The following is a 12,864-nucleotide window of genomic DNA, read 5'->3' as shown; positions in this document are numbered from 1 at the left end:
AAGCCTCACACAAGATGAATATGTTTGTACATGCCCGTGAAACCAGAACTTGAGAGGCTAAGGCAGATGGATTACAAGTTCAAGGCCAGGCTAAAATAAACAGTGAGACTTAACGTCATAAAACTAAACAAAACAATTTGTCACAGAAAGGGGGATGAGATTGTTTTAATGTGTCCGAAGTCACTTGCAAAATCATGAAACAAAATAGTTGTGCCTTTTATAAGTTATTATTTTATAATTCTCCATTGCTTTCATCCCCTAGAGTTGATGTACACTGTTGAACTTGCTGGAGGGCTTGGCGCTATTCTCTTGCTGCTCGTCTGTTCGGTGACCATATATAAATGTTACAAGATAGAAATCATGCTCTTCTACAGGAATCATTTTGGAGCTGAGGAACTGGATGGAGGTAGGATGATTTCCCTGTGTTATTGTTGCTTCTGAATATACTTACTTGTGTCTTGCTTCTATTTAATCAAGCAAAAGAAAAGTTATGTGTATCTTTGCAAGATCATTTCTGTATGGAAATACATGTAGTGATCTAGAAGCAATAGGTAGTTTTCTTGGCAAGTTACACCTACCCTTTTTAGACTTGTATTCCAAACAGCGCTTACACATTACAGATGCTGATTGCAATGCCATTGGTATGTTCCTTTTTTCTCACCTTGTAGTCAGCACTGAAAGGCCAGCTTCACTTTTCTATAGATAAGGTGTTTCTCTTTTAATTGTCTTCCCAAGTGGAGCAGTTTGAAGTGAATTTCAATTTGTTCTTATTTAGATGGATAGCTGTTTTATTAACTTGTACTGACTATTTTAGCATTCTTCCAAGAGGCTCTTCAGTATAGTCCATCTCTCTATTTTTAGATGCTAGGCTCATGTCTGTCATTCCAAGGGTAGACCAATGGAAAATGTATAGGCCTACATTGTTTTTTATAATAGCACATCTAACACCTTTGTTCATATTGAACAAGTAAACTGTGTTTATAGAAACAGTAATTATCATTTGCCTCAAGCCATCCAAAAATATGTGTACATTCTGAATAGAATCTAGGGTTTATGAAATTGACCTCCAAACACCATCCATTAGTGAACTTCAAGGTATTTTGTGTTCCTTTGGGGTCACTTGGAAAATGTAAGTTAAACTTGCAAAATACATAGCACTTGAAAAGTGTCAAGAGTAGTGTAAATTATTTCGGTTTCTCAATTCTGTTGATAAGCATTTCTCTTTGTCAGTTTTACATTAAGTAGTGCGAAAGAAAATCAAAATTTGTGCCTGTTTCCATTGGGTCCATAGTCAGAGCTGTCAGTTGTCAAACTTGTAAAAAGGAATGGTTTATTGGTATTTCCCAACATCCTCTCCATTTACTCTTCTCCTGTTGCCACTAACGAAAGGGACATGCTGCAGAATCATTATTGTTTTGTGGATTTTCTTTGTTATTATTAAATTATTTTATTTATTTACATTCCAAATGTTGCCTCCTCTTCCTGGTCCCACCCCCAGAGTTCTTTACCCCATCCCTCCTCCCCTCTGGCTCTGAAAGTGTGCTCTCCCACCCAGCCACTCCCCCACCCACCTAGTCTCACAGCTGCCATCACCCCCAGTATCCCCCTTTCCTGGCTCATCAAGTCTCTCTCTACAGGATTAGGCATATCCTCTCCCACCGAGGCCAGACAAGACAACCCTCTGCTACATGCTTAGCTGGGTCTATGGACCATCTCATATTTGCTCTGTGGTTGGTGGCTTAGTCTCTGTGAGCTTTGAGGGATCTGATAAGTTGATATTGTTGTTCTTCCTATGGAGTTGCCAATCCTTTCAGCTCCTTCAGTCCTTTCTCTAACTCCTCTATAGGGTCCCTGACCTCAATCTAATGGTTGGCTGGCTATAAGTATCTGCAACTGTGTAAGTCAGCTGCTGGTAGAGCCTCTCTGAGGACTGCCATGCTAGGCTCCTGTCTGCAAGGAGGAGTTTTCTTAAAGTGATTATGTTTCTTAGTTGTTCTTTGTTTCCCATTTCCTTCCCTGTTCACATAAATTAGTATATTCTGGTTATGTCAAGAATATACAAGAAAACTGTTAATGTCAGAACTACTGTTGGATGAGAACAACAATCTGTGTGCCATACATCCTAAAATTATTCCTACTAAACCTCATAAAAGTTCAGTATTATCTGCACTTCATTGATAAGGTAACTGAGCCTCCCAAAAGTCAAATAATTCTTATATTTGTATAGAATTTCTAATTTCCAAGGCTTTATATTTTATACAAAACTTATATAGAAGATTTGATTAATCCCAGAAATCTTGAATTACTTCTCAATAAACTACTTTGTAATAAAAATATATTAATTAAAAATAATAAATACATGAGTAAACAAGTTGAATAATTCATTTAAAATGATAATTCAAGTATTGCTGCAAATGGCCAAGTAGAAATATAAAAGAAATCTATTTCCAAATCCTTTATCGTCTGTTAACAAGTCTACATTATTTTTAAAATTTAATACACACAACATAATCTGAATACATGCTGTTATTTGTGCAATTAGAAGTTGATGATTTTTGAAAAGGCAGTTTATCTAAACAATCTCACATTATCTATTACCTTGCTTTAAATATCTTTATTTTGTTCTGAATGATATGAATGATTTTACCCAAGCAATCAATTTCCAGTGCAGGCTTCATCTGTCATTTTCTGAATGTAGAAAATGACAGAATTTAATTTTTTTAAAAAAAAAAGCAGAACCACAATCAGTTGAATTTCTGTAATTTTAAATTTATTTTGAGGAACCTTGCTACCTATGCACACTTGAGTAGGCTATTTGTATAAGCCAAATGGATTTCATTGCTATTCTGAAGCTATTTGGGTCCTCATTTTTTTGTGTGTTGTTTCAGGTGAGAAGACAAAGCAGAGAAACAGTAACAAACAATATTGTAACAAGCTAAAATTTCCCTCAGAAAGCTAATTTAGTTTATAAATGCCTTAAGATTTGTTAAAGCCTGTCCTTCAGGCTATCTTGAGCATAATCAGGTATATAAGTACTAGGGCTTTCTTTGAGATGCTCCTGTGAATGCAATAAGCCTAAAGAAAGCCACGGTAATAAACTCAATTATCATCTGCATAAGATTAATGTGCACATAATATTGCTAAAGAAAAAAAGATAGCAAAGACTGCTAAGGCAGAGAACATTGAAATGGTTTTATGAGAAGTTCATTCTGCAAGTGCAGTGATCCTCTTGGAATTAAAACAGACCTGCTCCTGCTGAGATGGTGACCAAGAGCCCATCCTTAAGTAATCCACCTTACCACAATGGACCTGACTTGTACAACTTCTAGAAACACTGTTTTATAGGGCACCTTTTCTAGAAATATTAAGAATGTAAGAAGTTTGGTGCTAGAGACATGGCTCAGTGGTATAGAGTACTGGCTGCTCTTACAGAAGACCGAGCCTGAGTTCCCAGAACTAGCATGGTGGCTTCTTGAGAAAAAGGACATAAATCCTTACTCTCACTGATTCTTCCTCAAAACACAGGTTTTTCCATCTATCATCCCTTCTGCTCCCTGATGCCCAGAAACTCTGATGCCCATCCCCTTCTCAGAAACCCATACAATTGCCTAATCTTAGAGACATTCCTTCATTTCTTATTACTGATCTAGAGATAGAAAACACTTTGTAAAATATAAAAGCCCTATATTCCTAGCTCCCCACTGTCATTTACCTTTTCCAAAAGAGATGATTGGTAACAGAAATGCCGAGCCTTTGAGAAGTTTTTGACTTTTAAAGATGCATACTTCCATAATAAAAGGCGAAGCCAATTTTTTTGTTTTTCTCTTTTATCCTTAGCCATTTTATCAGTATATTGATTCTAAAAAAAGGAAATTTAAAATACTCTTGAAAGCAAAAATAAGGAAAGAATATAAAAAGAATGTGGAAATAAAGATTAGCTGCAGGATGAGTGGTACATAGCTCAGGGGTAGAACACATGTCTAGCACACATCAGGCACTGGGTTCCATCTCAATCACTGAAGGAAAAAAAAGGTTTACTAGGCTTTTGAAGATTTATTATTTTACTTTTATTTTAAAACATACAACATGAAAGAATTTTAACCCAAGTCCAAATGATTCCCATTCCAAAATTGTATCTAATGTAAAAGATAAGAAAGTAGAGAATGTAGTATCAGGAACCCATTCAGCCAATTTTTTCAAGTCATAACAGTAAGTATTTCCAGATTCTAATCCGTCTTATATCACAAAGATTCTGATACAGAAGGATTATATTGAGGTGTTTTTTTTTCTCAGATAGAATATATTCCTGCTTTACTTTCTCTTTTTCTCTCCAACGCAGCTTTAAATGAATTGCAGATGTGTTGTTACCTGGAGTCAAGCCTTGTCACTTTTTTTTTTTAACTTTATAGCTCCCAGCTTTTGGGGGTCATGCTTATTGGACTATTGTCAATTGTGTTTGTAAACACATAATTGTTAAATCTCAATATCCTGCATACAGTTCTGTTGGTTTAGTATTACTTTTGTTATTATATATTGACTACTTCTATGATGTTAAATATTAATCCTGGGTTTTCTATTCCCTGCTTCTTCTGCTCTTTATCATTCTTTCTAGTCCCCAATTCTTCTTGGTACAGTCTATGTCAATGGACATACTTTTTTCCTAAATTATCATCAAAGCCAGTCAATACCACCTCATGCCAATCAACATTTTCCCTTAATTTCAATGCTTTTTCTAAGTCTCCTTCACTATCTTCTTGCCTTTATAGTATACGTGTCTACATTATCCTTTACACTCTCCATAATTCTCTTTCTAAATACAAAATAACTGTGACTTCTTTTTCTCAAGCACCAAACAATAGAAATGCCCCATTTTTCCTACTAGAGCAAGTCTGGCCATCCTAACTTAGAAAGTAATTGCTATCAAATGGTAGATTAAATCATGTGTGTAACATTGCCACTCTTGTATGATCAGTTCTCTTGAAAGGATGATGACATGTTACTTCTTGGTCCAAGACAGCTATTCAAAATGAGCCTAAGGTAATGTAATTATGCAACACTCTCGGGTTATTGTAGCTAAATCTTCTATCTGTAAGGTTAGAAGTTAGATGAGTCGTTTATCTAATCCCCCACTACCATTATTCCAGAATAAAATGAAACTTTATAAGAATTGTTATATTGACTTTAAAAATATAGACATACACTGAACCTGGTGGTGCAGACCTTTAGCCCCATCACTTAGGAGGAAGAAGCTATCAGGTCTCTGTGAGTTTGAGGACAGCTAATCTACATAGCAAGTTCTAGACAAGTTACCAATACACAGTGAGACCCTGTCTCAAAAAGAAAACAAACAAATATTTAAAGAAGTTTGAATCCTGGAAATGAGTGTGTATTGAATGTGTATATGTATGCTTCAAGGGAAAGAAAATCCTTCAAGAACATTTTTGAACCTAGTATGACAGCACTCCAGAAATAGAAACTGGAGATCCAACAGCTGACATCCAAACATTCTTTTCCATCATTCATTCTGTAGCAGGTACAGGACTATGGTAGAGCTTAGCCTAGAGTTCCCAAAGGACATTGACGCTGATACATACTTGTTAGGATGGATTATATATTCAAAATACGTTAAATAATCCATATGCCTTGAGTATCATTGATTTCAAAGATTTTATATTTAATAAAAAGTACTGATTTTCACAACTGATCCTGATTTTTAACTTCTCTTGAACTAATAAGTTAAACACCTTCTTTTGATCTGAAATAAAGATATTTTAAATGTTTGTGGGAGCTGTCTCTAGAATAGTCCCTTGTTCTAATTAATAGATCAACATCATGATAAGATAAATCTAGTGTCTCCAGAGGAGAACTTATGTCAAGAGAATACCATACTCTATACTAGAATAAATTAGAAAGGAAGACATCAAAATATCAGCATTTTTTGTTTTTCCATGCCTTTGCTGGGGTTTCTCTTCCAGGTTTATTTAAAAGCTATAATCCTTCATTGAGGTTTTTTTTTTTTTTTGAGAAGACTGTTTATTCCCCCTTTTTCTCTGCCTTTGGATTATACAGGTTATGGTTGCTCCTAATCATAATGATGCAAGTTTTACAAACATAATGACCAACAAAATTCATATTTCAAAAATAAAGACAGGGATCTAATTCAATGCTTAGTATTATTATCAACATTAGACAAATAAGTTAAAACAATCTTTTAAAATCTCTACTCCATCTTTAAAAAATGAGCCCTTATTCCTTGTTGAATATATACAACCAATTAGCATCTATGCAGTCTTAGATTATGCATATCCTTAGTTTTTTTTCTTATTCAACTACAAGTTCTTATTTGTAGATTCAGGAATACTGTCTTCATCTACACAGTGAATGAAATACTGTATCTCTACATATCATGTAAGAAAAATCTGTGGTGCTGGCCTTTTTTTATGATTTTTTTTTTTTTTTGGTTAGTGGTGATTAGTGAAATTGCATACAGTTTTTGAATTCCCAAAGGAGAAACAAAATGTTATTTTGGGCATATGATCTATTCAAAGTCATCACATCCAGTGTTCCCTGGTACTAGTCTGCTATCTCTTCCCCTCTTGCTGCATTAACTCTTCCTGAGGAGATAGGAGTAAATATCTATTCACACAACATAGGTCACTGCAGACAGATAAACGTAACAATTCCATCCAAATCCAACTTGGTCAATCAATGAATTTTCAGAGGGCTGACTTAGAGAGCATGGCTGAGGGGTTTCCCACAGAAGTGTAGGTTACCCGCAAAAAAAAATTCCCCTCTTTCTTGGATAATAGCCTGATGAAAGCTGCATCATAGAGTTCTACTTTCTGTTAACCTTTCTGTTCTTAGACACATGCACACACATATCACCACCACCACCACCAATAGCCATAAAAACAGAAACATAAAAAAACAGACAAACAAACAACAAAAAACCCCTAGCATCTCCCATAATCACTTGCATTTGGTGGGAAGTGAGGGCAGGAAATAATAATAGTTGCATTCCCAGGTGAGTGTTCTATGATTCTCCCCTACCTTCTTCTAACTAGGGAGTGACAAAAGCTCCATTGCCATTCTGTAGACCTAGATATCTCTGTACTGGTTTCCTTATTTTGTTGCCATGACTAACTATCCAAAGTGATCACTACTCCAAAATTCCAGATGATGTACCCCAAGTAAAAAGCCACACTACAATACCTCTTAAGACTTCTAACAACTATGCTAGCTAGTACCTTCTTAAGTCTGCAGAGAAAGGACTTTAATATGTGACTCTAGTGCCAGTTTGCTATATATTTAGGATACATTTACTACTAAATAGCTTCAAGAAGTTGTTTTGATCTCACGTTTTATCCATTCTAGGGATCAAATCTATGGCTTTGTATATACTACTAGACAAGTGCCCTACCATTGAGAAATGTCTTAGCCTCCAAGGTACTTCTGCATAGATCAGAAATTAAAATCCTACATGACTCACAATTTATTAAAGTCAGAAGTTCAGCTCATCTGCTGTTGTTCTCATCATAAAATATCAACACCACAAATATTGTATTTTTACCTTTTAATTTACCTTTGTGCATGTGTGAATGTAAATTCAGGTACACACACGCCATGAACACATTTGGAGGTCAAGACAGCCTCATATAGTGGTCCTTTCTTTCTACTGTTTGAGGTGGGGTAACTTTGTTGTTTTTCTCCCTGGCATATGAAGTCTAGCTGGCCTGGGAGTTTCCAGGAGTCTCATGTCTCAGCTTCCCATCACATCAGAGGAAGCTTCAGATTTTAGATGTTGCTGCTACTGTGTTTGGATTGTATGTAGCTCCTGGGAATTCAAACTCATGTCCTCACATTTGCAGAGAAAGTGCGTTCAACCTCTGAGCCATGCAATCAGGACCATGTCTTAATTATTGCCACATGTTGTATGCTTGTAATCTTAGCATTCAGTAGGTTAAGGTTGAGGCCAGCCTAGAATATACATAAGGGCCCTGTCTCAAAACCTATGTAATTTAGTGTTCCATTTAAATATTTAAGAATGTATAGGTGAAACAGTCTGGAAAAATATTAAATGGTAAACATGTAAACTAGACCAATGTTATAAAATGTCTAATTGCTTGATTCAAGCTGCTTTATTTCAGAATATATTTTACACAGACTACCATAGCAGAATTGAAATTAAAAGCAAGTTAAATTTAGGTACAGAATTTGCCTAGCATGTCCAAGCTTCTTGGTTTAAACTTAAATATCAACAAAAATTGAAAAAAACATTACACAGCTATTCAATAAAGCACAAAGGTCAAAATACTAAGATTATAAGTTCATAATTTTAATGTATATGCATTCCTTTATTATTTATAAAGTTCTACAATATTTTTAACATGAAAAAGTACATCTTAGAAATCTGAGGTTGCATAGGAATGTAAAACATTTTGTGAGACCTAAGAGAGAAATGTGGCCCAAATTATATCAGTGACAACTTCTAATTATCAGTTTTCTGAGTTATCTTATTCCTAAACGTACATCTTTGCCTCTCCTAGTTTTATTTTAGTAACTCATTTTGTGAATAATGGACTCTGTCACTTTCATTTATGTTACTTATAAATATTTGGGAGCAATAAAAAAGGCAGCTGCCAACAACATCTGACAACTACTCAATAGATATTAAAGATCCAGCTCTCAATAGCAAACCATTTCCCTTGTCAGTATACCTCTTTCCTAGACAGATTCAATATACTATGTTCATCTAGAAAAGAGAGGGGTCAAAGATGTGTTTTTCTAAAATGTCAATACATGAGTTGCTCAGCTTCTTGTCTGTTAAAGAAAAGGATGCATTTATTTATCAGGTTCATTTTTGAAATGTTTTCAGTTTTTCTTTCTCTCATGAAGATTACTTAATGTTATTTAATGTTGGCTCTCTGGTTTGGTTTGAATTGATTTTGTTTCTTGAGACAGTACTCATTGCCACTGTTATGTTTAGGTTGGTTTTGAACTCTTGACCTCTAATTATCTTCTTCAGCCATCCAAATAGCTTAGACTGTAGATACACATCATTGCATCCAATATATTTTATTTTGTTTTCTTTCAGAATTGCTGCAAGAGTAATTTATTGGCATCATTTCTACCTCTCACTTTCCACCTTCCAAATGATTTCATGGCTCCCACTCCTCAAATTCAAGGCTTTGTTCTTTATTATCTACAAACACACACACACACACACACACACACACACATACAACTTAATTAATTTACTGTTGCTCATATATACATGTGTTTAAGATTGACCACTTTGGATTGCATAACCTATCAGTGGCCTCATCTCTAGAAAAAAACATGTCATCCCTCTCTTAGCAGCCATTGATTCCCTATAGTCTTCATGTAAGGGTAGAGTCTTGTGAAATTCTCCCACAGTATTGTCCTGTTTTGTTTTGTTTTTCTAGTCACTATGTAAGTCTTGTTGTAAGTCACTATGTAAGTCACTATGCAATCTTATTGTTGACCACTCATGGGGAAAACATCTCTGTTAATAACTACTGGAAACAATCTTGTATCAGGTATCCTGGTCTTCTGACTCTTAGAATCTTTCAGTCCCCTCTTTTGTAATATTCCCTGAGCCTTGGGTATACAGTTTATGTTGTAGATTTACTAATTGGGGCTGAACACAGCAAAACTTCTTAATAATATTTTCATTTAATATTTTTATTTCTTTTTTTAAAGATTTATTTATTTTATGTATGTGAATAGACTGCCACTGTCTTCAAACACACGAGAAGAGGGCATCAGATCTCATTACGGGTGGTTGAGAGCCACCATGTGGTTGCTGGGAATTGAACTCAAGATCTCTGGAAGAGCAGTCAGTGCCCTTAATTGCTGAGCCAGCTCTCCAGTCCATTATTTTTATTTCTTAACTTTATAGAATATAAACTCTCTTTTTACTGTAAAAAGTAATTTTATGAAACAGTAAATACAATAGCTACTTCAGTCACTATAAAAAGGAAAAACCTGTTGAATCTGTTTTTTTTAAACTGATTAAATGTTAAGTTTCTTATTTTGTTTGCATTTTATTGGTGATACGTGATATTGAGAATCCCATGAAAACATGCAAAGAGTAATTTAATGACTATACTTGAGATTATGATGAATATTAGAATTCCTATCAGCTGTTTTCCATCTCTTTAGTGGGCAGAAATATAGTTGGTGACTGGAACTGTAGAATAAGAAACAGGCTCTCTTTTTTTTTTTCAGTTATGAACTGTGTTTGTTTTGAAACATAAGCACTTTTATCACACTGCCATGTGTATTTCACTGTTTTCTATAGAATGTCTAAGTAACATGCTTGAGTCCAGCTGAAAAGCACCATACAGCCTATTGAGAAAACCTATTGTAAAGATAGCTGAAAAGCAATGCATTCATCCTTCCAGAGATAAAGGCAACTATAATACAGCTAATGAAATTTAATGCAAGCTACATGTGATGAGAAACAGGCTCTCTTAAGCCCTATCTTATGTTTACTCATTTTCTACACTTTTAATCATTTTATAAATCAAAGTTGAAATTAAATGATCATAGCCCTCTTTCAAAAAATCCAAGGACTGGGTTGTTAAATGCAATATATACATTAATAACATACTATTATCTAAAAACATGTAGCTTTTTCTAAACTTCTCTCAAGACTTCTTATTATGTGGGTTTAAAAATTTATGAAAATTGGAATTTCATTATATTTGTTTGTTTGTTTGTTTGTTTTTTGATAATGCCAGAAATTGAACCTGATGGCAATGCCCCTAGTTTATGAATGCCCTTACTCCTTCATGACTCTTCCCATTGAATTGTTTTCCTACTATTTTTTTTCACAACAAAAGAATCACTTCGTATCTCCAAGCTTCTGCCAGAATTGTTGGTGCTGTTGAACACATGATAAAAATTAATACAGCCTTCCTTTTGGATTGGAACATTTGAAATAGTTTTTCAATAAAAGTGAATATTGTTAATATTTTATTGCTTCCATTCTAGAACTTACTTTGCAATTTTTTTGACAGATAACAAAGATTATGATGCCTATCTGTCATATACCAAAGTGGATCCTGACCAGTGGAATCAAGAGACTGGGGAAGAAGAACGTTTTGCCCTTGAAATCCTCCCTGATATGCTTGAAAAGCATTATGGATATAAGTTGTTTATACCAGATAGAGATTTGATCCCAACTGGAAGTAAGTTAAAGTTTTCTCTTGTATGTGTGTGTATTTGTGTGTATATGTGTGTGTGCTGCAATTCGGTATGTCTGTGCAGTCACATAAATAGCATTTTAATGTCACAAGAAATATTTTTTGATGAAATTTAATTTTTATATACCAGAAGATACTTTATTTTTCTATATTTCTATATTCTAAAAATCATTATATTTTATGATCCTTAATATTAATTTAAATCAAATGAGATACTTCCATCTAGAAAAAATATCTCTGATATTTCTAGAATGGAGGCCAAAACTCCATCCAAAGTGCTAATTCATTGTTTCATCTTCACAATGTGTTAACCAACAATCAATTCTTACCTACTATGTGATAGAAAATAACAGAGACTTTTGGAGCTCTTATAGTTCACTTATCTTGATCCATCTTTTTTTTTTCTTTATAGCATACATTGAAGATGTGGCTAGATGTGTAGATCAAAGTAAACGGCTGATTATTGTCATGACCCCAAATTATGTAGTTCGAAGGGGCTGGAGCATCTTTGAGCTGGAAACGAGACTTCGAAACATGCTTGTGACTGGAGAAATCAAAGTGATACTGATCGAATGCAGCGAACTCCGAGGAATTATGAACTACCAGGAGGTGGAGGCCCTCAAGCATACCATCAAGCTCCTGACGGTTATTAAATGGCATGGACCAAAATGCAACAAGTTGAACTCGAAGTTCTGGAAACGTTTACAGTACGAAATGCCTTTTAAGAGGATAGAACCCATTACACATGAGCAGGCTTTAGACGTCAGTGAGCAGGGGCCTTTCGGGGAGCTGCAGACTGTCTCGGCCATTTCAATGGCTGCTGCCACCTCCACAGCTCTAGCCACTGCCCATCCAGATCTCCGTTCTACCTTTCACAACACCTACCATTCACAAATGCGTCAGAAACACTACTATCGAAGCTATGAGTACGACGTACCTCCTACGGGCACCCTGCCACTTACCTCCATAGGAAATCAGCATACCTACTGTAACATCCCTATGACACTCATCAATGGGCAGCGGCCACAGACAAAGTCGAGCAGGGAGCCGAATCCAGATGAAGCCCACACAAACAGTGCCATCCTGCCGTTGTTGCCAAGGGAGACCAGTATATCCAGTGTGATTTGGTGACAGAAAAGCAAAGGACATCCCGTTCCTGGGAGTTTGAAAGGAATCTGCAGTCCAGTGCCTGGAACTCAATCCTCGACTGCTGCTGTTAAAAACATGCATTACAATCTCTAGAACACGAGGAAAAACAGGGTCTTGTACATATATTTTTTGGAATTTCTTTGTAGCATCAGTGTCTTCATGTTTTACCATGTCTCTTACCATTACTTTTTTTTGACTTTGTTTTATATGTCATTGAATTTGTAAATTTACATTTTTTTTAAAGAAGAGACTGATGTATAGATAGAAACTTCCCCTCCCTTTTTTGCTTCACTAATTTAGTTTTAGAATGGGATTTTAATTTTCTTTTTAAATTTTCTTTTGCTTTTAACATTTCCTTGGGGTGCTTGGACAAATCTATCTGATGGGACAAGGAGCACCGGATTCTCTCTCAGGTTCTTCCTAGGACCAGCTTGGTGATATGGGCCTTCAGAAAGCAGTGTGACTGAACGCCAGCCTTGCATTG

The 12,864-nt window shown here is 35.4% G+C and overlaps 1 protein-coding gene across 1 annotated transcript in view; it reads left to right on the top strand.

Moving 5' to 3' along the window:
- Positions 1-12,429, top strand: part of Il1rapl1 (interleukin 1 receptor accessory protein like 1) — a 1,073,997-nt gene extending 1,061,568 nt beyond the window's left edge. Inside the window, exons 8-10 of the mRNA XM_028765051.1 lie at positions 263-406; positions 11,046-11,216; positions 11,644-12,429. Coding sequence (XP_028620884.1) covers positions 263-406; positions 11,046-11,216; positions 11,644-12,362 — 1,034 coding nt within the window. The 3' untranslated portion in view covers positions 12,363-12,429. The remainder of the gene's footprint in view (positions 1-262; positions 407-11,045; positions 11,217-11,643) is intronic.
- The last annotated feature ends 435 nt before the right edge of the window (positions 12,430-12,864 follow it).

Source organism: Grammomys surdaster, unplaced genomic scaffold (genome assembly GCF_004785775.1).
Source record: "Grammomys surdaster isolate TR1022 unplaced genomic scaffold, NIH_TR_1.0 148, whole genome shotgun sequence".
Taxonomy (NCBI): domain Eukaryota; kingdom Metazoa; phylum Chordata; class Mammalia; order Rodentia; family Muridae; genus Grammomys; species Grammomys surdaster.
The sequence above is the reverse complement of the archived record's forward strand: the minus strand, read 5'-3'. Positions and strand labels throughout refer to the sequence as shown.